Source organism: Triturus cristatus, chromosome 7 (assembly GCF_964204655.1).
Source record: "Triturus cristatus chromosome 7, aTriCri1.1, whole genome shotgun sequence".
Lineage (NCBI taxonomy): Eukaryota > Metazoa > Chordata > Amphibia > Caudata > Salamandridae > Triturus > Triturus cristatus.
Window position 1 is genome coordinate 1697566819 of NC_140590.1, and position 27921 is coordinate 1697594739.

At 40.7% G+C, this 27921-nt stretch overlaps 1 protein-coding gene across 2 annotated transcripts in view; it reads right to left on the reverse strand.

Annotated features, from left to right (window-relative positions):
- LOC146812807 (alpha-2-macroglobulin-like protein 1) overlaps window positions 1-27921 on the reverse strand; it is a 747116-nt gene that overhangs the window by 310144 nt on the left and 409051 nt on the right. For both annotated transcript variants that reach the window (XM_085619917.1, XM_085619918.1), the window contains exon 16: window positions 18509-18634. In XM_085619917.1, coding sequence (XP_085476043.1) covers window positions 18509-18634 — 126 coding nt within the window. The remainder of the gene's footprint in view (window positions 1-18508; window positions 18635-27921) is intronic.

Here is a 27921-nt window from a genome sequence, read left to right on the forward strand (position 1 = left end):
GCCCCATGAGTGCAAACAAACATTTGTTGCCAGATTTGTGCAACCCCGGGGTACTTTGGTACCTAAGGGGCATATGTATCAACATCACCATTTGCGATTCTCAAATAGCGATTGTTAAGGAATCGCTATTTGAGAATTGCAAAACGGGATGTATTTAAAAATTCGCAAACTTTTTGCGATTTCTTAAAATTCCTTAATTGCGATTAGCAAATTGCGAAATCGCAATTAAGGAATACCTGGCCATTCATTTCTATGGGCCAGGAGACCCATAGGAATGAATGGGAAGTAATTCTCAAATAGCGAATTCGCAATTTGCTAATCGCTATTTGAGAATAATTTCAAAGGTGCAAGGGTGTCATGATGACACCCTGATGCACCCCTGAAATGAGCATGTGTGTGCATATGGCGCACATACATGCCCTAAGGGCATGTATGAGCGTCACGTGGCACTTTGCAAAATTAAAAATAGTGCATTTTGAAAGGAAATCGCAAATTACCACCAACTGGAAGTTGGTGGTAATTTGCGATTTCTTAAGGATAATTCGCACAACTTGGGTGCTTTTTACATATCATTTAAGAAATCGCAATGTGCGATTTCTTAAATGATTACGCAAAATTAAGAAATCGCTAAATTAGCAATTCCTTAATTTTGCGATGGGATTTTGCCTAATACATCCCGTTTTGCGAATTTTTACTCGCAAACGCTGTATTTTGCGATTCGCAGCGTTTGCGAGTAAAAATTAGCTTGATACATATGCCCCTAAGAGAGGTCCATAGATGATTGTGAGGCCCCTTCTGTAATATGCTTAAAATGGCCTCTTTCATTGTCTCTGTGCATGTAGTACAGTTGTGTGGTATCACAAAGGGTATTGATTTAAGTTTGTGGACGTTGTTTGTAGTGATGTTGTCTCCTTGCAGGGTTGCTTCAATTTCCATAAGTGTTGTTTTTAGGTTTTTTATCCTCTTCAATTTATTAGGGCCGTGGAATTCTCTCATTTACTGTTGATGGTCAGCAGCATTATTTTTTGGTCACAATGCAAGGAATGCTTAGTTTATTTGTTCCCTGGGAAACATCAGCTTCAAAGGAGACCTTGTGTCCTTTATGCAAGTAAGGGCCATTTTTCATAGATGTCTGCAATATGGGACATGTCTGTTGGGGACACAACAAAGGAGCAATAACATTGTTTCTTCAGCGATTTGTTTCCTTGTGCGAACTCTATGTATAAACTGGAAATCTATGGGTGGTCTGAAATCCAGGACTCAATTTATGGTATGAACATGGAAAGAAATGTCATCTTATTATTTTCTTCTTCTGATTTGATAACCCCAAAATATTGCTGCTATTTCCACTGTTCATGTGTTTCTTTTGGAGGCTCCAAAGATTCTTTATCAGTCTAGAAGCTCAAAGACTTTGGATTCAAGAACATCTGATTTGTTTCCCCATTTATCTAGGCTGCGTTCTGAATGTACTGAATTTACTGCAAATTATTTTCAACTATTGATTAGTTTCTGTGGTGGAGAATCCTGAAGTACTAATTACTGTTTTGATGCTTTTTTGGTCACTCAATAGTGAATCCATGGCCATCTTAATTTCAGAAACTTCAGTGTCTATTTTTTGGCTAGCTCTGGCTTCAGGAGAATAGCAATTACCTAGGGTCTTCTTTCCTGACATTAATGAATTACAAGAAGTGCTTATTTATGAGACAGAACATACTGGAGGTTGGTTTCTTCCATCAGAACTTTACCCCACTTCCAAATGTATATTGTTGCTGTCATTGTATCGCTTGTGAGAATATTTTCAAAGAGATTTCAATGGGCTACTCACAAAATGCAAGTCTACGTAAGCCAAGATCTACTAACATTTTGTGTCATGGTAGCGCTACTTTTTTGGCACAGCCATGACCCAAAATACTAAACGAGATTTACAAAGCCAGACAAGGGATGATTTGCTTCACCCTGCATGGTTTGTAAAAAAAGAAAAAGTAAAGCCAACACACAACCATGCACTGAGTTGCTGTACACTGTGAAGTTTACTAAAGGCCATAAACCTGGGTTTGTGCCAGAAATGTGCTCCTACCTGAGAGAGGCATCACAAGGAGAAATATTTTCATTTCTCCTTGTTGCTTCCTCTTTCTGTGTGTGCTGCATTTTGCAAAACACACACACAAAGAAGAATATGCCTATAAGGACTGTTTTTGTGCAGGAAAATATTCCTGCACACAAACAATCCTGCCCATAACCCAGACACCAGGGCCGGACTGGCCGTAGCGGGCACCAGGTAATCCCCCGGTGCGCCGCACGGGTGGGGTCGGTTTTGGGCCCCTGGGGGCCGGTTTTGTCACAGGGCCGTTTTTGCAGCATAGCTGCAAAATCGGCCCTGTAACCAAATCGGCCAAAAACCGGCCCGCCGAGCACTTTGCCAGGGCCGGTTTTGATTCCCAGTCCGGCCCTGCCAGACACCCTTGAATCGTGAAGCAAGGATGTCAGTGTTGCTGCCAGGCTGCTTGAAGTGTCAGCACTATGAGAGAAAAGAAATGTGCCACGTCTTAGTGGGTGATATGGTGAATTTCTGTTTTCTCCCTTTCACACAGTGCAAAAAGTTGCCCTGCTGCATTGCATTGCATGGAAGGTTAGCTTTTTATTGGCAGTAGGTTCCTTCAATATCTTCCATCACTTGATTCAGCTGTTATCTGTTTCATCTGTCTCTGTTTTGCTGATTTGCAGTCTTGGAGGGCATCATAATTGTGGCAGTGTAAGTCTACCATGTCGTCTCTAGAGTGGCCTATCTCAATCAATGTTTATAGACCAGGGAATATGGCAGCCCCATACTATGGTGGTGAAACATGGAGCAGAGCCTATCCTGGGTTGGACTGGGAACCCAAAGCAGCCCTGGCATTTTTATTTTTGTCGGATCAGTCCCTGGAAGCAGGGGGGGGTTGCAAGTGTGAGCACTGCTGTTTTAGTTCCAGGGGGCAGATAGTGCAGTACTGCTGTAAAACCAGCCCTCAGTAACAAAACCGGCTCCCACAGCTGTAAAACCAGCACCCACCCTTCCAGCTTCCCATGGAAAATGCCCGGTGCCCGTTACAGCCAGTCTGGCCTAGCGCCAATCCCAAATAGGAGCGTTTGATCCCTGGGAGCACTGCATCCAGTTTATGTCTATATCCTCAAATCCATATGATCACTGTCTCACCTGACGTCTCACTGCTGCAATCTGAGTTAACTGCTGCTAGTAATCAGCAGTAGAAATCAAGTGTCAGGCATCCGGCAGCAAGAATGAATAGTTCTTTGCACCCTGCAGGCCTACATTTGAAGTCTTGAAGACACTGAAGCTCATTTCAACTCTTTGGAGTATCTATCCCGCTAAGCTCTTTAGAGGTCTGCCATTCCACACCTGGCATGGCTCCACTCCATCTCTGCACAGCAGTACAAATCTGACCTCCTTTCAAAGAGCCTAAAGACTCATCTCTTGAATTTGTCTATTTGCATTTGTTTGAGCCATTTCTCCAGTTCTGGTGCCAAGATGCCTTTTGGTGAATTTGTGTTGACTAGCATCACATTTACTCACTGTACCAAAATTCCAGAAACTTGACATCACTCCTGGGACCCTATATCAAACAGTGATGTCACCCCAGAAAGGTGACATGACTCAAATGCATCTAAGGTCATGTTGTGACATCTGTATTTGAACATAACGTCAGACTGTGCCACTCCTCGCAGAATCTGATAGGGTCCAGAAGTCTGACGTTGTTTAGAAAGGTCATCATCATCATAAGCCATCTGGCAACTTACTGATCCACCAACGTATCCATTCATCCATCAGTTAACCATCAATGCACTCTCACCAATCCAGCATTCCACAAACCTAACCTACAAGCAACATATTTTGACTCACCTATTCAAACAATCCCCATCCACATTCATATCTATCCTCCACCCACCCACTTATATCCATCTGTTTATCAACCCCAATAGCCAATTAAGTCCCTGACACCTTCCTTAATCCACCACTTACTCTACCACCAAGACAAATCATCAGCCAGCCCCGCACGTCAATGCATACAGACATAGACATTCAGCTATCTTCTCATCATATCAAGTAGTTTTAGCCACCCACGAATTCACCAAGGCAGCTACTCACATCATCCACACATCCGGTAGAAATATTTTCCTACAGACCCCAACTTCCATCCATTCTGCCACAACTAGTGCTGGAGCAGAGTTTTCTGTTAGAAAATTCTGGGCCTTTTGAAGCTCTGGCATGTCTATGCGTTTTATTAATTTATTAATAATTAACAACTAATTATTTGTCTTGTGCAAGTGTGTTTTTACTTATCAACTTGTTTGTCCTAACACAAGAGAAGGTTACACGAGGGTTAGCCTAAATATGCTGTTTTTGTATTTACAATAACGTGCAAGTTTTCATGTTTAAACGTTGCTGTGTGCTATTTATTTTGGGCACAAAACGCTGTCTGAATTAATGCTTTTTATGTCGCAAAGCTAGATAAATGCATACACATAAGGGTATTAGTGGGATTAACACTGTTTAATCATTATGATGTAGTAATCTTTATTTTGTCTCTTTAATTAAAGATGGTCTATTGTGGCCTATGAAGGCCTTTGTGAAATGGCTGAAAACATTTTGAAGCCTGGCTGAGCTCTGGCGCAGGCAATCTGTGATGTGACAAGGGAGACCCCTGCTGGAATTTGGTTGGAGACAACTGACCGTAGTCCTTCTATAAAACTTTCCATGAGGACATCAGCAGTTTGGAGGATCTCCAAAAGAAATGATTTGTCCTTGGTGAACAAAAGAGCTTCTGAAATGAACATTGTGCTGAAGCCGGGTTGCCGAGGGAAATGAACGAGATGGATACTTTAATAGTTTCTATTTCTTGGTTCCTGTTCCGTGATTTGTGTATTGTGACTTTTCCTGAGCGGAGATTTCAAGATGTTGCAAAAGTTACATCTCTTCCTTCTCGTTCTGCTCAGTGATACAGTTTTATTTGTCGAATTTATGTGAGTTTCCATTGTATTTTCCATTATAAAATCTGTTAGCTTAGGGAGGGCTCTCCCCACTCTCTTTCGTCGCCTTGTGCCGCATGAACTTGCGTTGCTGAGGACTGATGCTGAGGACCCTGTCCTGAAAGACTTTACCAAGAGACTGGTCCTGACTCGTTCTGACACTTAGTTAGAATAGGTAACTATGAGAAATGATTTATTCTGATTTATTTTGACTAATTTTAGATAAAGCAATATAACTTTTAAACATGGTGTTGAATGTTTCTTTCCTTGTCAATTATTGAGTACATTATTGATCATTGTTTATAGATTGTTTATATTATGTTAGATAACCACTATTCAGGTCCTATCGCCTAGATATAGATGCAGGGTGCTTTAGGAGTTTTCTTCCCACAGGTTTATTGCTGGTAGAGTATTTGAGCGTATGTTAGTGAAATGGGCCCTAGCGTATGATGAATGCATGTGCGTGTAACTGTGAGATTACTCTATCCGTGGTAGTGGGCATATTTTTTATACCCTGATCTGTATCAATTTCTCTGGTAGCAGAGGATGGTTAGATGGTTGTCTTGATCTGATAAGATAAGATTGCTTGTAAATTAGCTTATTGATTATTGATTTATTTTGATGTTGTTGGTATATGTACTAATATTGTATGTTGGAGTCGTAATGTTGAGTTATATGTAGTGCTTCTGGAACTTGGAAGCTGGAAACAGTTCCGTAGTAGGGCAGAGGAAGGTGTATATGCTGCTCTCGGGAAAGACGGGATTGTAAGGAATTACGTGTGACAATTGAAGTTGCGCGTTCACATTGTCTGGGTTCGGAATCAGTGACATTGTATGTTACTATTAGAAATTTCTGGTATATAAGGAGTGTGTATCATAGTGAAGGTTATCTGTGAAACTCTGGTCTTAAGTCCCAGGGATCCGTAAGGATTGCCGTTAAAGCTTATTGCGGGAGGAGTAATAGGTATTCCCTGAGCTTGTTTGCAGGACTGGGCAGAGGTAAGCTGCTTAGTTGTTGTGAGTTATAATTCTGTATAGAGGCAGATTGTGCGCTGTTCTCAAGAAGCAGGATTCTGTGTGTATGTACTATATTTTTCTCGTATGAATGTGCGTGAATGCATATACATTTATTGATTGTAAGACTCTTTGGATACGTCCTAGAGGAAACAGTTATGAGATGTATGTAAAGTTGTTGACTCTTGAGAAATAGACACTCTTTTACTATTCTGTGGTTAGCGAAGCAGACAATGGAGATGTTTTTATGTTGTAACTAATAGATTTTGTAGAAATTTTGACACACGAAGTCTACTGAGAGTTTTTGTAAAGGAGGGGTAGACGAGTGACAGAGACAGGAGACAGAGACTGCAGCGGCTGCTGACGTCAGAAGGTTCACGCACTGATTGGATAGTGACTCAGAATAGGGTTCGCGCTAGGATTGGTGCGTTAGTGTGAGTCGCGCAGGGATTGGAAGAGCTACTTAGTGACGTAGACGCTCCAGGACTGGTGCGTTAGTGAGAATTGAGTTTTCAACCTAGAAAAGTAGAGAGTTTAATAAGTGCTCGCTAAAATGTATTACCAAGAAGAGAAAAAGAAAAAGACATTCTTTGGAAAGGTTAAGAAGTGGTTTAGTAAGGATAAAGAGGTTAAGACAAGAGAGGGTGAGTTACTACCTCCAGCGAAAACGCCTGCATCCTTTATGGTTGCGAAATATGGATTACATACCTGTATATGGTTGCAGAATTGGGTTGGCTATACTAAAGAAGATGGTGTTCTAGCATTTCCAGAACATGGTTCATTTAATCTGGCCGTGTTAAGAAATTTACGGGAAAAGATGGCCCATCTGGACCCGAAGCCGAGACCTACACAGTTCGAGGCTTTAGTGGAATGGGAAGAAGAAGTTCTTAATCGAGAAAGACAGAGAACTGGAGGACAGTACAGATATATGTTTGGGAGGAGACATGATCGTGAAACACATCATGATCGAATGAAAAGGTGGCGAGATGCTAATATGTCAGAAGGATTATATCCTATGAGAACAGTAGAAGCTTCTGCTCCTTCAGAAGAAAGGGTTTCTGAGTCAGATAGGAGAAGATATGGAGAGTATGAAGATGAGGTTTTAAATGACATGATTTACAAGAGACCACCTCCATATAGATCAGAACCAGATGAGAGTACACCAGTTGTTTCTCCGATAAGAGATACAGTTGAGAAAGAAAAGATGACACCTGAATCAAGAGGTAGTGGTTCTTTCAGAGAGAAAGAGAATCGAGGTAGTAGGGAAAATGCCAGACAATTAGCGAAGACGACAACAGAACTGACTGAGAAAATTAGAGAGTTAACGATGAATCTGGAAGCTGTTACGGTACCTGTAACTATAGGTCCGGTTATTCCTATGTTTGACAGACAGAGAGCAGGTGAAAATGGACTGGTAGTTCCATATATTGCAAATGATTTGACAAATTCAGCTGGTTCTTCAGGAGATTCAGATAAAAGAACAGGGAGAAATGACCTGAGACAAATAAGACATGACACAGGTAGTGAATTAATGGATGTTAGTGAACCTAGTTGTTCACGAATGCCAATTTTAGAACCGCAGAAAAGAGTGGTTCCAGTGAGGAAAACTGCAGAAATAACAGTTGACGATTTAAACGACTGGATGAAGGTTCTTCAGAAAAAGGATAAAGATTCACAAGTTATTGATGTGGTTAAATTACGTATAGAATTAGAAGAGCTTGTGACAGGAACAGTTCCAACAGAAATCCTGAAAAGTCATCATGATGGTGAATTAATGTTTATGTGCAAGAGCATAACATGGAGAGCAAGAAATACACATGATAGATTGAGAGCGATAGCAAATGAGCAAGGAGTTGACATTGATAAAGTAAAGGCATTACAGAAAACGTACAGGATGGATTTTACAGAGAAGGACATAGAGAATTTGAATACTTCTGGTAGAACAGGACAGATTAAGGAAATGGTGGCATTATTGCGAAGATGGGGTGACGTGGAAAAGTGGAAGGATAGGTGGTATAAGAAGAGAGAGGAATCTGAAGATAGAACAACTTACTCAGCATTTCCAGTGAGAGAAAAAGAGAAACCAGTGGAGCAGTTTCCCATGAGAGAAATACCTGGAGGAGGATATGTACATGTTCCATGGACCAGACAGGATATTTTATCATTTACGAATGATTTCCCTCAATTGAGAGAAAAGCCCGTCGAGTGGTATAGGCAGGTAGACAGGTTTGTGAAATTGTCAAAAGTGCTGTGGGTTGACCTGAATAGTCTGTTTGATATAATTGTTCCAGCAGACTTGTGGACTGAGTGTAAAATAGTTGTGAGTTGGCCTACTGAAGAATATCCAAGAGATTCAAGAACAGGGGCACCAGATCCAGAAGTGATGAGGAAGTATGAGCAGGTGATGGTATACCTGAAAAGTAAAGTTCCTCCAAAAGAGACAGACTGGGTTAAAATAGATCGAACACAACAGGAAGCAAAAGAATCAGTTCATGCTTTTTACGAAAGGCTGATACTGGCTTTTAAACAATTCAGTGGAGATGAACACCTGGGTGACAAGGATTTGAGTCATTTTGTATACCGATTTGTATATGGTCTTAGACCTGAAATTGGTGAGAGAATTCGTGAACACACAGTGGATTGGCAGAGTAAGAAAGTAGATGAGATTCTGAGGCATGCAAAATATTTCAGTGATGAAATTGAAGCAAAACAAAGAAAGCTGAAAGAAAAAGCAATGTGGGCACAAGTGAAAGTTGCAGAAAGACAAGAAGCACAGTTAGTGGAACAGGCAAATAATCCAGGAAATAATACAGGGAATAGACCAAGATTTGCAGGAAAGGGAAGAGGAAGTCTTGAGGAAGCCAAAAAGAAGTTCCCGTGTCACAATTGTGGCCAACTGGGACATTGGAGATCTGAATGTCCTAATCCACCATTAAATGAGGGTAAATCCTTAAATCAACAGGTGCAGAATGAAGGGAATAACCAGCAACAACAACAGCAGAAAGTTGTGAGACAGCAGCAGAGTCAAGAGCCAAAACCGCCTTTGCCGCAGAATAGAGGGGTACAGAAGTACAGTCAGGATTCAGGATTCTTCAATGATGAGCAGGTAAACAAACCAAGACGTACTAACAAGGTACAGCAGTACTTGTTAAAGAGTGAAGGGAGTGAGTCTGAGGGTGATCATTGACGGTGCCGAGGAGAGGAAGAAGAGTGCATACTTGGTGCAACTCTAGAAATAGACCAGGCAGGACCATTTGTGGATGGGAAAATAAATGAGGAGAGTGTTACTTTTTTGGTAGACACAGGTGCGACAAGATCAACTGTCAGGTCAACAGATGTTAGAAATCTTCCTCTCTCGGATGAAGCAATCCAAGTAGTTGGTGTAGCCAATACACAAATCAGAACACGTCTTACTGAACCAGTGAGAGTACAGATAGGGAAATTTTCAGACATGCACAGATTTATTGTTTGTGACACGAGTCCAGTGAACCTATTAGGTAGGGACTTATTATGTAAGATGAACTGCACAATTTTCTGTACACCGGATGGAATAGCTTTTGAAACACCAGATGATGATGTTTTCTACCGAATGACTCTGGAAAATAGAGAGAGTGAATTAATTAGTGCATTTCCAGTGTTTAATCCGGAGGATCTGCCTCAAGAGCTGAGAGACACAGTGAAAAGAATAGTTTGGGATTTTACTGGAGAGGATGTGGGATTGATGAATAATGTAGATCCAGTAAAGATTGCAGTGAAAGAGGGAATTACATATCCTAACATTCCTCAGTACAAAATGACACCAGAAATAATTGAAGGGATAACTCCTATAATTGAGAAAATTATTCAGCAAGGAGTTCTGAGAGAATTACTGAGTAGTCCGTGTAATTCACCGATAATGGGGCTGAAGAAGCCTAATGGCAAGTTCAGGATCGTGCAGGACCTGAGAAAAATTAATCAGATTGTGGTGGCATGTTGTCCCATCGTGCCAAATCCATCAGTGATTCTGTATCAAATTCCACATGATGCTGAGTGGTATACAGTGATTGATTTGTGTCATGCGTTCTTTTCAATTCCATTGCATCATGACAGCCAGCCGATTTTTGCATTTAGGTTTGGCCAGCGTATTTTAGCATGGTGTCGTATCCCACAGGGGTATACGGAGAGTCCTTCGATATTCAATCAGTTATTGAAGAAATCGTTGGAAAGTTTGATCATGCCTGAAAACTCAGTACTAGTGCAATATATTGATGACCTACTTGTGGCATCAAAGACACGTGAGGCTTGTGAAGTAGATACCATAGCTTTACTGAATCATCTGGGAGATGGAGGGTTAAAGGTATCTCCAGCCAAATTGCAGTTTTGCAAGAAAGATGTGCATTATCTTGGACATAATATTGAGAAAGGTCTGAGAAAAGTGACTACTGACAGGATCAAAATAATCAGAGAAATGAAAGCTCCAAAAACCCAGAGAGAAGTGAGAATGTTCCTGGGAATGGTGGAATATTGTCGTCAGTGGATAATTAATTTTTCCCTGATAGCAAAGCCATTGATTAAATTGACAAAAAGTGATATGACAGATCCATTGGATCTGGATGCAGAACAAATGGCAGCATTTGAAGAGCTCAAAACAAAAATGTGTGAAGCTCCAGCTCTGGGTATGCCAGACTATGAAAAAGAATTTGAACTGTACTGCAGTGAGAGAAATGGATGTGCACTTTCAGTGTTAATCCAGAAACATGGGCAATTGAGAAGGCCTATTGCGTACTTCTCATCGACACTTGACCCTGTAGCTGTGGGGTTACCGGGTTGTCTAAAATCTGTGGCTGCAACATGCAGAAGCCTGGAACAAAGTGAGGGAATCATAATGGGGTATCCTGTAAGGGTATTCGTACCTCACAATGTGGCAATTCTTTTGACAAGAAGCAGAACTCAGCATATGTCAAATAGTCGGCTGACTAAATATGAAAAAGTGATTCTGGGAGCATCAAATGTGACTCTTGAGAGATGTACGAATGTGAATCCAGCGACACTTTTGCCGGATATTGAGAATGTGGGTATAAAGATGGAAGATGATCATGATTGTTTAGATGTGCTTGAGTACTGTACGAAACCAAGACCGGATATCAAGGATGTTCCCTTACCAGAGAATGACCATGTGTTGTTTGTGGATGGATCATGCCTGAGAAATGATAATGGTGTGCTATGTGCAGCATATGCAGTGTGCAAAGTTTCAGAGGTTATGGAAGCATCACCATTGAAAGGAGTAAAATCTGCGCAAGTTGCTGAATTAGTGGCATTGACAAAAGCTTGTGAAATTGGGAAAGATTTGAGAACAACTGTGTTGACTGATAGTCAGTATGGATTTGGAGTGGTGCATGATTTTGGCCAACTGTGGCTGCAAAGAGGTTTCTTGACATAGGGTGGAACTCCGATAAAGAATGCTGAGCTGATTGGAAAATTGCTTGAGGCGATACAGCTGCCTAAGGAGTTAGCAGTTGTAAAATGTGCAGCACATGTTTCAGGAGAGGATTTTATCACTGTTGGCAACAGGTATGCTAACGATGTGGCGCAATATTGCGCGAAGATGAATCTGTCAATTAACAGGGAAAGAGAGAAGGAAGAAATGTCTTTTCTTTCTGTGATGTTTACTAATGTCCTAGAAACGTGGGATGAAGTGAAACAGTTACAAGATGAGGCAGGAGAAGAAGAGAAACAAGATTGGGTTAAGGCAGGATGTGCTCCAAGAGAAACAGACCATGTTTGGGTCTACAGGGATGGCAGACCAGTGATGCCAAACTCAATTTTGTCGTCAATGGCAAGGATTTATCATGGCCAGGGACATCTGGGGAGGGACGCGATGATTAGGTCCTTTAAGCAAACATGGTACAATGCAAAGTTTAGGACAATTGCGGAGAGCATCTGTCAAAGGTGTTTGATTTGTCAGCAATTTAACACTGGGAAAAAGACAGTGGTGAGTCTAGGGACAATTGGCAGAGAAGGAGGTCCTTTCACAAGAATGCAAATTGATTTCATTGAAATGCCCCAAGTGAACAGACTGAGATATGTTCTAGTGGTAGTCTGTTTGTTTTCAAGGTGGGTGGAAGCTTACCCGACTAGAAGAAATGATGGATTGACAGTGGCAAAATTACTATTGAGGGAGTTGATTCCTAGGTTCGGGTTTCCAGTTACAGTTGAGTCTGACAGAGGTAGACATTTTCAAAATGAACTCATTGGTTTGATTTGTGAAGCATTAAAAATACAGCAGAAGCTACATTGTGCATACCGACCAGAGGCTTCTGGTGTGGTTGAGCAAATTAATGGCACAATCAAAAACAGAATCGGAAAAATGTGTTTAGCCACTGGCATGAAATGGCCAGATGTTCTGCCTCTAGTCTTGATGACTATGAGATCTACTCCAGATAGAACTACAGGTTTGAGTCCGCATGAAATCATTATGGGACGTGCAATGCGCCATGCATTCGTGCCTGTGAATAAATTGATGACAATAACTGATGACATGATTTTGGATTACTGTAAAGGCCTGGCTGACGCAGTTCATTCTGTGTTTCACCAGGTTGGAGAAGAAGCTACCACACTTGAGAAGAAGCAAGCCCATGATCTAAGTCCAGGAGACTGGGTGAGGATTAAGGTGCACAGAAGGAGAAATTGCTTGATTCCAAGGTGGGGAAGGCCGAGACAAGTTATTCTGACTACAACGACTGCAGTAAAGTGTGCTGGAGTGAGACACTGGGTACATGCAAGTCATACTCTGAGAATTCCAAGCCCGAGAGAGGGGACTGGCGAAGAGTATTATGAAGAGTCAGATTCCAGTGATGGTGAAGATCCTGAAGATACGGAATCAGTGAGAAGAGAAGCAGAGAGAGCTTCAAGGGATTCACTGCAAGTATCAGAGGGAAGATCAGATTCTGTAGAAAAGCCTGAAGTTTCGAGTAGCAGTGGAGGAAAAAGAAAAGAAAAGAGAAAACACACAGAGACTACTCCTGAATCAGAAGAGGAGGAGATTGAAGAACCACTTGAGATTATTTTTGAGGAAACAGGGTCAGAAAAAGATAGAGAGGGACAGATTGCGGAAGACCCCCGAGGAGGTGTAGGGAACATTGATGAGGAGCTAGGTGAAGGGACAAGTAGACAGCAAGAAGATTGCGTGTCGGAGACCCGAGGAGGGACAGAAGTAGGGAAGTCTCAAATAGTGGTGAAAGAATCTGTGGAAGAAAAGAAAACTGCTAAGAAACGAAAGCAGGAGGCAATTGAGACAGAATCGGATGATGAGAATGAACAAACAGAGGGTCGAGTTCTGAGAAAGAGAACTTCGATTGGAGAAAGAAATGTTAAAGAAGTAAAGCCGAAAAAGGTTGTGAAAGGAGATCGTTGGCCTAACAACCAAGTTAAAAGGGTGAAATACAGAATAATAAGAGCAAATTCATCAAAAGCTGAACAAGTGAATGAAGTATCAAGTCAAACTTCGAGAGCTGAGGAAGAAGAATTAAGGAAAACAAAAGAACCAGTAGAAATAAAAAGAGTTAAAAGACCCAACCAAAAGTACAGATCACCGGAATGGTCTTATGTGACACTGTCTGAAGAAGGAAAAGAAGAAACAGTGACTCAAGATAATCCGGAAGTGGTCTTGAGAGAAGTGGTTGAGGAAGATACTGGTGAAATCCTGAAAGTACTCTTGACTGACATTGGAGAAGAGTCAGATACTGAGGATTTGAATGTTGGAGATCTGATACAATTTGATGTTGAAGAAATTGGAGTGAAAAATGATGAGTATCCAAACTGAGTAAAAGAAGGTCACTTGGACTGAGCGAACAGAAAGATCATTGGAGAAACTGAAGAGTTTGGAACAAACGTTGGGAATTTGAAAAATCCTAATTTCAGTAGTGGAGTAGTAGAAGTTGAAGCAGAATGGCTAACATAGAGAATAATCAAAATAGATGTGCCTTCTTTAAAAGATGGTGCAAGATGTGCTGCTGTTGTACTGGATTATTCATGCTTCTATGGGGTGTTTTAGTTTTATTAGTTACTTTTAAGGTTGAATTTGGGATGGACACAGAAAACATGACTAATATAGAGAAGAATTCACAAAAAGTAGTTCCAATTAGAAGTAGTAGTTACATACACAAGGATAGGTCAATTAATAATTTTTCTAGTAATGTTTTTTCTAAACTGTTATATGAATATGTGAAGACAATGGAAGTGAGGGATTGCTATGTCTGCATGCAGTTACCTGCATCTGTTTCAGAGGGTGTTACTTATCACCATTTACCGGCTACATATGGTATTTCTTGTAGTATTTTAAGTAGTGTTTTTTATTTGTTAGGGAAAATAGATTATAAGATGTCTAACAGAGATAGTATTTTTGGGCACTTGCCAATGAACAAAGAGCTGAATCCAGCTAAAGAAGCTAACACTTTTGGTGAGATTTTTATTGAAGAAAAAGGACTAACATTAGATTACATTTTTAAGAATAATTTAACTTGCAGTTTGAAAGATGAGGAGAAAGCTTTTCTGGATATGGTAGAGGAAAGGAGAGTGAACATGCATGAGAAAGCGGGAAAATATAAAGTGAGTGAGACAATTTGGGACATTGAGATGGGAAAAGAGTTGAGAAATGGGGCTAGTCCAACTTTGGCTCTAGATGCACCGCAGAAGGGTAAACTATGCATTACCAGAAGGAGATCCCAATATGATACATATTTTGTGGGGACTAGTGAGTGCCATGATACATACTTCGTTGCGACTGGTTGGGGTTTCAGAGGTGGAGAAGATACAATTTTTCCAGGAGTGTACTATGTGTGTGGGAACAAGGCTTATTACAAGTTGCCTGACCATTGGTATGGCACATGTTATGTGGGTTTGGTTTTCCCAAAGATTTTTCATACAGATAAAATAAGTGATGTAGAGGATATTAACCTATTAAAACGTTTTAAGAGAGAAACTTGGTCTGAAATAGTGGGTGATATTTTTGGGGTTTTGATTCCAGCAGTGGGAATTTCTTTAAATGCTTATGGAATTCGGAAATTGTCCACAGTGGTTGATCGTTTATCGACAAATACCGCAGGAGGATTTCTTTTGGTAAATACGGAGTTAAGTGCCGTACGTGCCATGTCTATGCAAAATCGACTTGCCCTTGATATTCTTTTGGCCAAGGAGGGTGGAGTTTGTGGAATTTTGAAAGTTCAACATTGTTGCACTTACATTCCTGACGAAAGTAAAGACCTGAAGGTCTATATCAAAAATATTACAGATTTGCATGAAGATTTAGTACCACTTGAAACTGGGAGTTTATGGACTAAACTAGCTAATAAGATGATAGCTGTTAAGGATTTTGTTTTGCAAAAATAGGTAGTACTATTATAGGTAGAATATTGTTTCCGTTGTCTTGTATAATTGTTGCTTTACTGATACTAAGATTAGTGTGTGTGTGTTGTAAAAACAGGAGAGGGAAAGAGAAGAAAGAGAAATTGAAAGATGTAAAGAAAAACAAGAATTCGAAAAGAGAACCAGAAGAGATTGAATTAGAAGAATTGAGGGAGAGTGTTTATTTAGAAACTTAGGGCCTCATGTAGGTAGCCAAATACCGGTCGGTAACGGCCGATTTTCGGTAATTATACCGTTACCGACCGGTATTTTGGCTATTGGTATGTAGGGGGACAATTTTTGGTTTCGGAATTTACCGAATCGGTAAAATTACCGAATCGGTAATAATACCGAATCGGTAATGTTACCGAATCGGTAACTTGTCCGATTCGGTAATTTTACCGATTCGGTAAATTCCGAAACCAAAATCGAGATGTAGGGGGAGTGTGTGGGTGTTGTTAAGAGTCGGTATTTACCACCAACTTATAGTTGGTGGTAAATAATTAATGTATGTGTATGGGCATTTTGAAGCGCGTAGCAGTGTGCAATGTGGCATACATACATGCCCTTAGGGCATGTATGTGTGCCACATGTGCACACATGGCCGAATCAGGGGTGCAACAGGGTGTCAATGTGACACCCTGCCACCCTTGCTTGTTCTCCACCATTACCGAATCGGTATTTACCGATTCGGTAATGAGGCATACCTTCCCCTCAATGGGAAGGTATGCCTCATTACCGAATCGGTAAATACCGATTCGGTAATTACCGAATTGTAACGAATCGGTAAAAAATACCGACTCATTACCTACATACGAGTTACCACTTCTAAAATACCGATTCGGTAACGTTCGGTATTTTAGAAGTGGTAACTGGTATGCTACCTACATGAGGCCCTAAGAGAGATGATGAAAGAGTGACTGGTGTATAATTTTGTGTAAGGGGAAAAGACATTTCTGATTTCTCCTAAAATGGGACTAAATTTTCCACTATTTTTTTTTTGGGGTTTATTTGGTGATAAAATCACCAAAGGGGGGATTGCTGGAGCAGAGTTTTCTGTTAGAAAATTCTGGGCCTTTTGAAGCTCTGGCATGTCTATGCGTTTTATTAATTTATTAATAATTAACAACTAATTATTTGTCTTGTGCAAGTGTGTTTTTACTTATCAACTTGTTTGTCCTAACACAAGAGAAGGTTACACGAGGGTTAGCCTAAATATGCTGTTTTTGTATTTACAATAACGTGCAAGTTTTCATGTTTAAACGTTGCTGTGTGCTATTTATTTTGGGCACAAAACGCTGTCTGAATTAATGCTTTTTATGTCGCAAAGCTAGATAAATGCATACACATAAGGGTATTAGTGGGATTAACACTGTTTAATCATTATGATGTAGTAATCTTTATTTTGTCTCTTTAATTAAAGATGGTCTATTGTGGCCTATGAAGGCCTTTGTGAAATGGCTGAAAACATTTTGAAGCCTGGCTGAGCTCTGGCGCAGGCAATCTGTGATGTGACAAGGGAGACCCCTGCTGGAATTTGGTTGGAGACAACTGACCGTAGTCCTTCTATAAAACTTTCCATGAGGACATCAGCAGTTTGGAGGATCTCCAAAAGAAATGATTTGTCCTTGGTGAACAAAAGAGCTTCTGAAATGAACATTGTGCTGAAGCCGGGTTGCCGAGGGAAATGAACGAGATGGATACTTTAATAGTTTCTATTTCTTGGTTCCTGTTCCGTGATTTGTGTATTGTGACTTTTCCTGAGCAGAGATTTCAAGATGTTGCAAAAGTTACATCTCTTCCTTCTCGTTCTGCTCAGTGATACAGTTTTATTTGTCGAATTTATGTGAGTTTCCATTGTATTTTCCATTATAAAATCTGTTAGCTTAGGGAGGGCTCTCCCCACTCTCTTTCGTCGCCTTGTGCCGCATGAACTTGCGTTGCTGAGGACTGATGCTGAGGACCCTGTCCTGAAAGACTTTACCAAGAGACTGGTCCTGACTCGTTCTGACACTTAGTTAGAATAGGTAACTATGAGAAATGATTTATTCTGATTTATTTTGACTAATTTTAGATAAAGCAATATAACTTTTAAACATGGTGTTGAATGTTTCTTTCCTTGTCAATTATTGAGTACATTATTGATCATTGTTTATAGATTGTTTATATTATGTTAGATAACCACTATTCAGGTCCTATCGCCTAGATATAGATGCAGGGTGCTTTAGGAGTTTTCTTCCCACAGGTTTATTGCTGGTAGAGTATTTGAGCGTATGTTAGTGAAATGGGCCCTAGCGTATGATGAATGCATGTGCGTGTAACTGTGAGATTACTCTATCCGTGGTAGTGGGCATATTTTTTATACCCTGATCTGTATCACTAGCATGCCGACTGACACTTTCAACGTAGTTGTTTCATTCAAAAGACTCTGTCTATATAGCCACCATCTGCTCACCCATACATTCACTGCCACATCTAGCCACCATCCATTCATCCTCAGAACAATAAACTTTCCCAACCACCCACTCTGCAGACCACAGGGACCCATCTATTTATTTGTGATCTATACTCCCAACTACTGTGCTTTTTTGGTTACCTATGAAGTAAAAAGTTCATTTGTGTGCAGAATTGTTGTTGCACCCAGACAGAGGCCTCAACCTACTTTGGTTTTGGTTGCCTTAGATATCTCAGATGTGCCAACTCATATGGTGCCACCGTGTGTCCCACGATTTTGGCTCCCTTCACACAATCACCCGGTTAGGAGCCGAAATCACACAGTGGCAGGTAAAATTAGCTGAAAACTACTTCACAAAGTGGCTTATCAGCTCATTTTAACAGGCTGTAAGCAGCCGATGTCCATTTAAGGGGTGTAAAAACATCCCAAGACATTGGCGGCAGCCTCTGCCACCCTTTGTTTTGGTACTTTTGGAGAGGTTTTGGGGGTATTTGTTGAGGGCAGGGTGTCTACTAATTTGCTCTTGGCAGGCCAGTCCCCATCTTCACATGATGACATTTAGTTGTAGGATGGCAGGTCTGATATCTTGATGTTGTACATTGGTGGAAATAAGTCATGAAAAGAATGGAGGTCCTACCTGAAACAGACTGTAGACGTCCAAAGATGGTATAGAGTAGCCATAGTATGGACATGAATCGTCATACGACTCATAGACTTGATACGGATATCCATATCGATCCATTCCATGGAACAAGTCATATACCTGCGGAGACAGATGGGGTGACACAAAGTCACATAAGCATCATAACACTATTTTAGAATGTAAAAAGTTAATCATAGACACAGTGGCTTGACTTGTTGGCATGGAGTTCTTGGAGTAGGATGAAGGTTCTCCAGAGTTTATGAAGTGATGAAGGCATAACAACACCTTTTCTGAAGGAAGAAGATGATGCAGTTAACATAACTTTTACTTTTTCAGGGACACGTTTACTTCCTGCTGAATTAAATTTGTATGCATTCTGAATTTTATGCTGTGGGAAAATTTGGGACATGTTTTCAGAAAAAGCTATTTTGTTCATGAGAGCTTTAGTCTGCTTTTACTGTTTAAATGGCAGTCCATAAGAAAGCCAATAGAAGCAAAAGTATTCCTATATATTGAATGGCTTCCATGCTATGATGTTGAGTAGCAACTTAATCTTCTCGCTTTTGGATAGCAAAGGCCTTAAGAATGCTTTTTTCCTTTCCATGGCAACACCGGTTTAGTCCCTCCATCTAGAACTTGGTCTGTAACCTACAAATGTAGGCTGGGCTGCCAGGAGATTTTTTTTATTTTTTAAATCAATTTCATTAAGTCTCTATTTCCTGGAGCTCAGACTGTTTAATCAAACTGGCTCAAGCTTTTTGGTAAATTTCTTTCTGAACTGCTGGATTGCATCTGAAATGTCAATAACAATAAATTAAAGAGATTAATGAGAATACAAATTATTAAACCGCATTTGCATATTATTCAGGGCAGGAAGTCATTGAGTACAATTGCATATAAAGATACGGGAACAAGAATAAATGTGTTATTTGAGGTTTTCTCTTGATGCAAACTGTAGGTGATATCAGTAGAGGATCATTTTGGTCTTAAATAGGAAAAATCTGCGAAAGTCAATGGGGTATAAGGATTAACATCGTGTTCAGTGACTGTGATATGAATCTAAAGGATACATTGCACAGTAAGGTAATATTTTGCCCTTTTGTTCCCAGTAAGAGTCAGTTAAGTAGCGACCTTTTCTGTGTTTTTGGTGTCCATTTGGAAGAAGCTGCATTGGATTTCTTGACATCACACTCATTTATATATTTATTTAGAAAGTTTTATATAGTGCGAACATGACCACCGAGGGTATCAGAGCGCTTTACAGTTTATGCATCAAGAAGTGTACAAGCAAACAAAACAGAATCAATAAAGTGAAAAATTCACAATCATACAATGTCCGACATTCTAATCAGCCAGGCAGCTGGGCCCAAAATCAACGTCTATTGCGCCAGTGACTAATGGAGAGGCCTGACTGAGGCAGAAATGTCTTCATCAAGAGCCCTTTGACTTCTTTTTTGAGGAAGGCAGTGGAAGGGTTCACCCTGACTTTGGGGGAAAGGTTGTTCCAGATCCTCAGAGCCATATCTGAAAAGGCACGATTGTAGGTCTTTTTTTTCTTGAATTTTTGTGGTTTGAGCAATAGGGTGCTGGCGCTTCTGGAGGCTCTCGAACCACATGAGAGCTCCAACTTCTGAGCGATTAAAGCGGGGTCTTGAAGTGGATGGCTTTGTGTGCCACACATGCAATTTTTTGCTGTATCCGAGCTTCATATGGAAGCCAATTCAGGGCCAGCAAGTCCGGAGAAATATGGTTGTATTTTTTAGTGCCAGTTATGGGCCTAGCAGCCAAAATGAGGGCAACCCTAAAAGGAGCCATATTCACTCTGGGCAAGCCGCACATCGTTGCGCCCCCATAGTCCAGCTTTGAGATCACTAATGCTTGCACTGCAACCTTTAGGTCATGAGCAGGAAGATAGGGTTTGAGTTTTCTCAGGATGCTGAATTGGAAGTTCGCCCCTTTGGTGAGGGAACTAATGTTCAGACTTTTGTCAAATATAATACCCAGAGAGGATGCCAAATCAACGAGCTGAAGTCTACAATTAAGAGCAGTAAACTGATTTAACCATTGCTCCATGACCTGGGATTATTTGAGGGGTGAGATTAGGAGGAATTCCGTTTTTAGAGCATTAAGCTTCAGGTGGTTACCTGTCAGCCAGCTTTGTGTTTCCTGCAGGACTGAGTTGAGAGACTGAATGTCCTCAGGGGAGGCGATCTTCAGGTATAGTTGGGTATCATCCGCATATATGTGATAGTGAATGCTGGATAATTTCGTAATTTCTGTCAAAGGCTCAATGATCAGGTTAAAGAGCGTGGGGGAAAGCGCTGAATCCTGGGGAACCCCCAAAGTGACCGGAGCAGGATGGGATAGGTATTGGTTCACCTTGAAGCTTTGGGATCTGTTCTGAAGGAATGAAGAGAACCAGTTAAGAACAGGCCCAGACAACTCCATCATGTACTTTAGGAGGTCAATTAGATTATCGTGTTTGACAGTATCGAATGCTGATGAAAGGTCAAGAAGGATCAATAGGCATGACTCATTATGGTCCAACATTCTTAGCGAATCATTGACAATGTGGATTATCGCAGACTCTGTACTATGGCCCGGGCGGAATCCAGATTGGCATTGGTCCAGGAGTTGGAAATGGTTAATGTGGTTGCAGAGTTGGGCGAGCACACAGTTCTCTAGGAGCTTTGCCAAGGTGGGGATGTTAGTGATTGGGCAAAAGTTATGAAGGTCTGTGGCATCCGCAGAAGGTTTCTTCAGAATTGGGGTAACTTGGCCCGATTTCAGGCAGTCCGGAATAGCACCTTGTCGAAGTGATTCATTGACGATCGAAGTCTAAGGTGATTGTAAGGAGGATCTCACTTCCGGGAAAAGGTTTATGGCAGAGGGTTGTTGTAGTGATTGGAAGGTTTCAAAGTCGACAGCATTTTGCGTAAAGTGCATTCATCCAAGGTTTGGAACAGACTCCAGGATGCATTGTGTTGAGGAGGTAGGGCAGCGCAGGGTCAGTGATGTCCCAGCCTTTGGGACAGAGGGTGATCAGTGACTGATCGACAGGTGATCAAGGGCAGAGCGTAATTCAGTTTTGATCATAATAGTCTTATCCATGACAAAATCGGCAAATTCTTCACAGTTCGGCTATGTCCCTTAACCCAGTGAAGAGAGATTAGGATGACTGTTAGCTTGGGACATGATCCCCGCTGACATCACAGATGAGGGGTAAATCAATGAGTAATAATCCTACTTGAATTGGGAGCCTGTTCAAGTACAAGTACCATGCTGTACTCTGCTAGTGGACAACCAATGTGCCCAAAAGCTTACCATTTTCATGGCAAAAAGAGCTGCTCTTGTGGAAGGGTAGATCCAGCATTGAACTCTGCCTTCAACTCAAGCAGGTGAGAGGCCAAAGCCCAGTCAATGCACTATATGGGTACCATAAAAACCATTCTGCCTACAGAACGAAAGTGTATGTGGCCACAATGAACTACTACAAGGCATGTCCAGTTGCTTCCTGCCCATGCCAACATAAGAAGTTTTCAAGATATGAAGTCCTCCACCACACACCTCCCTGCACACCTCCCTGTGCTGATCCCTTTGAGTAGCTGCAGGAATGACTATTGTTATGTATAGTTGATTTTGTGCACATTGGAGCTAAGGGGACTATGAGTCTGTCAATCCTTCCTCAAAGACGCTGACATCAAAAGAGAGGGATAGAGATGCCTTGGGGGCAGTTTCAGCAGGAAAGTGCTGCACATAGATGTATGGTGTGGCAAGTAGATGGCCATTCAGGATTGGGCTGCTGCATTCTGGGGAAAATGTAAAGGGAAAATCCTTCAAAAGGGAGGATTTAGTCACTGGGCTGTTTGTCCTGTAATTCAGTGATTTCCGTCTTTGCCACTGGGTTCTGGGTGGATGGTCAAAGGTGGTTAAGTGGAGATTTTGTACCTTATAAAGCTAGATGAAGGCTTACAGTGTAAAGCGTGTCTATTGCCAATATTAAAACATCTATGTGAGCATGTACCTTCAGCCTCCATGGCTTTACATAACACTTTTTGACATAGATGACTGAAGGGTAACTACCTTTACTGGACTCCACCAGTTGCAGTAGAAGAGGCGGTTACTCTCTGGTGGGTCTGCCAGTATCTTGATATCATCATTTGCAGTGTAGACATGCTGCTATGTCTTGACAAATGTTTTCTGGCTTGTTGACTGAATCTTCACCAGCGTCAGCCAGAAATTTTGTACTTGATTGGGAGGTTTTTATTATTGATTCCTTGTATTTTTGCACTGCAATTCCACTCTCAAAAAGTCTCCTGCTGAATTTCATGTTGCAGAGTGTGTCAAAGTTATTTTTGTTTTAAATGTTTTCACTTGATACATGCTACTTTGTAGTGGAGGTGACTTGGAGACTATAGGAAAAAAGGGTAGTACAGTGACTGGGCACTAGTGACCCAGTCAGGGCCCCGTCAACTCAGCCATCCTCTTACTTTCTGTAGGAAAGTGCTTCTTTTCACATGGTTAGCCCCCACCTTTTTGCCTGATAAGATTATAAACTGTAAATGCACTGGGTCCCTGCCCACCAGGTTCCCAGTGCCAGATCTCTTTCCCTAAAACTGCACCACGATTGTCACCACTCCTAGTACCATGGGCATTGGTGTTGAAGAGGGTCCTGTTGGGCTGAAGCAGGAATTGTGCCACCCGCGGGACCTCTCACTCAGGCTATGCAGTGCTGCTATTGCAGACTACGTGTCTGAATGCAGGTAAACTGAAGAGTCGACATGGCACACAGCCCTGTGTGCCATGCCTCACAGCACTACACAAGATATTGGTAAGTCACAGCTGTGGTAAGCCTTAATGGCCATAATGTAGGATGCACTATGCCTTGTGTGAGGACACCTCTGCATGAGCAGAGGTGCCCCTACAATATCCAGTACATTCTGAGATTGAGTATTTAGGTGGCCCCCCGAGACCTTGATTTCAGATTCGATGGACGTAAAGAAGAAATGGGAGACTTGCTGCTGTTCCAAGAACTAAGCACTGCTGCAGAGAAATTGGTGCCAAACCCTGCCTGCCACTGAAGGACTAGACAATTGTGACCTGCTGTCTTAACCTGAAACCTGCGAGGCATCTAAAAAAACCCTGTAGTCGCTCTGGCCTTCGACAAATTGCCAAGAACCTCCCCTTTGGGCTAAAGGTGCTAGTTCCTGCCAATCCAATGGCAAAGATCTCAATGTGGCGAGTACCAGCACGGGCCGTGTCGATGCTACTCACCACGAGCATACCAGTTGTAGCAACCAAGGCTTGTTGATCACCAGTTCAGTGACTGACCCCTTCAATGCACCTGCTGGGAAGAGGGCTCCTCACAGCACCTGCGACTGACACTGAAAACAGCCCAGCTCCTGTGAGCCTGCACCCAATTCCTGGTGGTGTCTAGTGCATGACTACCGCAACTTGGGCACGACCGCCCCACTGCGACGGACTGACCTGCAGCACACCCGCGGCCCGACCGCTGCCAGTGACGATCGATACCACCTTCGTCGACCTCTGGTACTTTTGATCCAGGTAACTCAAAACTTCCTGCTGTACCCAAGTCCTGGGTCCCCCAAGGCCTTCATCCCTCCAGAGAAGAAGTGCCTCTGAAATCCCATGTTACAGTGGTCAGCCGAAACTACTCGGAGTGTTGCTTCCATTGACCACAACGCTAAATGTGTTGGTGATACATCCCTATCTAACTCATTACTTTCTCTGAAACCAATGATGCTAACCCATTTCTTTCTCCACTGACAGCGATGGTAAATGTTTAACGATGTTTTCTGCCCTGTGCTAAAATACTGAAGAATTGCAATTCTCATTCGAATTACTAAAACTTAACAAAGTATTTATCCTGTATTTTGAAGTCTTGCTTCTCGAAACATATATAAAGATACTTGTATTTTTCTACAAATTGGTCTCTGATTTATTCGTGAGTGTGGGGCTCATTTCTTGCCTCTGTGTGTGCCGACAAATGCTTAGCACAACCCTCTGATAAGCCTAACTGCTCGCCCACACTACCACAAAAAGAGCACTATGACTATCTGCTTTTACCTCTGTATACTAATTGGGGATCCACTGGACCCTCTGCACAGTGTATTTAATTTTACTACCCTATATATAGAGATAGCTTCCTACACTTCACATTTAACTCTTAACAACTCAAGGACTGAAATGCAACCAAAAATTACTATAACTCTTCAATTTATCTTACTGAAGGTGCACTGATCTCAGATATGTTTAGATGCTATTATTAAATGGTCATGTTTTGTTGAGAGGACTCTTTTTGTACTGAAATATAATTTGCCATTATTAAGCATCAGTCAATTGTTGAAATTCCTACCCATTCCCCCTGTTGATCATATTGATTGGTGACTTGAGATCTTCTGGACTGTCTTCCACCCCTTGAGTAATTTTTAACTGCTGTCCAAATTCTCATTGGGAGATGCATGACTTTGATGGGCCTGTGAGCTAGCTACCTCTGCAGATGTAAGGGAAATCAAACTTGCACTTTTAGTTCTCCATCATGTGAACCTTTATTAAAGTCATAAATATTGACCAGTGCCACTCATGTGCAAGATCAAGGAACACTTACAAAATAGAAACCAGCTTTTATCTAAACAAATATATATATGTTTATATGGCATGCGTATACCTTTCCAAGCCTATCTGTAGGCTGCGTTGACAGAATATCATGAGATTTTTCTTTTTAAAGGAAGCAAATCGAAGCAAAATTGCTACTTGCCCAAACTAAGATATTATGTTTCCTAAATCCATTTTTTTTTAAAGCAAAGGAAATTAGTGAAATGGAGTCAGATAGGCTGCATCACTTCAAACCAGAATTGAAATTTGGCATTGCACCTTGAAGGTAACATAAAGTCATGGGCACCAATTAACCCAAATGCCAATGGTAGCAGAACTGATATGACATAACCTTTGACCCTGCTACACTGCTTCACAGCCAATGGGTAGCCAATCTTTTTTTGATGTAGTGACCTACGTTTCCATTTCTACACTGCTCTGCTACCTATCCATTTCTGAGCTACTGAACCACCTAATAATTTCTAGGTCAGTGTGCTGCCCATCTATTAAAGAGCCTGTGGGCTGCCTCTTTATTTGTGAACTGGTCTTCTGCGCCTACCTTTCAGAGTTTATGAACTAACAATATTGTGAGCCATTAACTCAGTGTTGCAGTCTATATCTAGGTCCAACATGCTCAACGTTACCACCAGCATGGACACTGAAAATACTAAGAAAGAAGCGCTAGACGGTGAAGAGGCTGCCAACCAACCATCGGACGTTTATTCCTGATTTCAGTTTCCTATTCCAGTATTCTTTTGGTTATCCTTTGCCTTCAATATTTTCCTTTTGCACTTCCATGTTCAGACATGTATCACAGTCTGCATCACAAATAATCTTTTTGAATGTAGGTGTTCCACTGTCCATGTCATCTGATTTGTATCGTCTCTGTATCTTGCTGTATATATTTTCTCTGCAAAAGATTTTAAAACTGAAAACAATCAAAACTACCCTTCTCTGCTCTACATTGTATCTGGAGGGGATTAAAATAACAACAAAAACATCAATGTATTTTCCTTTTTTTATCATCAGAGAAACAGAAGTGCAAAAGAGAGTTTACTTAAGACGTTGCATACTGCTGTGTATGAGTAAGCTAATACATGCATCACTCACTCAACAAACTTTCCTTCATGTTTAAAAAACAGTCAAATCACACGATTCTCAACAAACCAAAATTTTGATTCCTTAAACACAGCTGACTTTAAACCAATCTATCATCTTCTGTGACTTCGTAGAGCTAGTGCTAGAATTATAGCAGAACAGCTGATCTCTCACATATGCAAAGATAGTCTTCTAGATAGTCATCAATCTGGCTTTAGGTCATGGAACAGTATTAAATCCGCTTTCCTAAAAGTATTAAAGAACGTACACCACATCCTCAACAATGGTGAAACATGTCTAATGGTTCTCATCAACCAAACTGCAGCATTTGACAAAGCAGAACATAGCAAAATAATTACACCACATGAGATTTACAGGAAATGTCCTAAATTGGTTCTCTCTTCCCTGAGAAACAGGTAACTCCCAGTAAGTATTAGGAACCACACACCTGGACCGTCAAATTTACCATGTGGGATTTCACCAAGATCAATCTTTGCCTCAGATCTTTTTAACGTTTACACAGATCGGCTTGGTGTGAGCATTCATCAGGATGCTGGCAACGCTCAGTAGCTGAATTTATTGAACGTACAAGACATCACATCTCTAAGAAACTGTCTTTCCAGGGCAAAAAAGTGGATGAATAAAAATGTTTAACTTCTCTGCACCAGAAAACCTCCTATCAAAATCAGGAAAAAAGTTGGACTCATCACTATTAAATTATCTGAATAGCTTCTCTCCATCTCCTGCTTCATGAGCCTCATCTCTGGATTTCACTATTGTCACTGTAAACAAAATATCGAGTTTTCAACATTGGGATACTGAAATATAAATATTCTGACCTGTATTTTTATAAATTCTAAAATGGAATTTAAATCATCATGGTAACTGTAAGGATGATTACATGTTTCTAATTGAGTAAATTGTACTGCTGCTTTTATGGCATAACCGTGAAGAAAGTATTCTGAACCTAAGCCATAAATATTGTGATACAAAAAAACCATGATGCAGAAATATTGTTGTCAAGAATATAAGTTTTTTTGTTAAGTCTTAGGTAAGAATATTATTGTTGTTAATATCGTTTTCAATAATATAATTGTAAAGAATGTATTCTTAAAATAATGTTCTTGTCTTTTAATTCATATATTCATTGTATGTGTTATTGTTTGTGTAACTGTACTTTTTTTTTTAATACACTTTGTGATTTTAATTGATTTTGAACTTTTATTTTAATTGTGACTTAATAGTGTAGTACTGGGTAGTTGGGTATGTAGAGAATAGGTTGAAAAGTTAATTACGTAATAATTAATCAATTTGTTAATAATTTCTCAGTAAGTATTTGATTCATATTAATATGCATATTATGTAATACTCATTTTAATAATTAATACTATTTTAGGTGTGGGTTGCTATGTTTGTAGGCGAATAGGATGGAAGGTTAATTAGGTAATAAATAATCAACAATTAATTTTTAATTAAGCATTTAATCAATTATAAATTTTGTCAATTGTGTGATAATCATATATCGTAGTTATATTTTAGGTGCGGGATACTAGGTTTATAGTGGTATAGGGTGGGAAGGTAATTAAGTAATAATTCTCAATTATTATTTATTGCAGTGATTATTAATCATGCACATTATGTAATACTGAATTATTTTACTTATATTTTAGTTTTGGGTTGCTAGATTTTGTAGG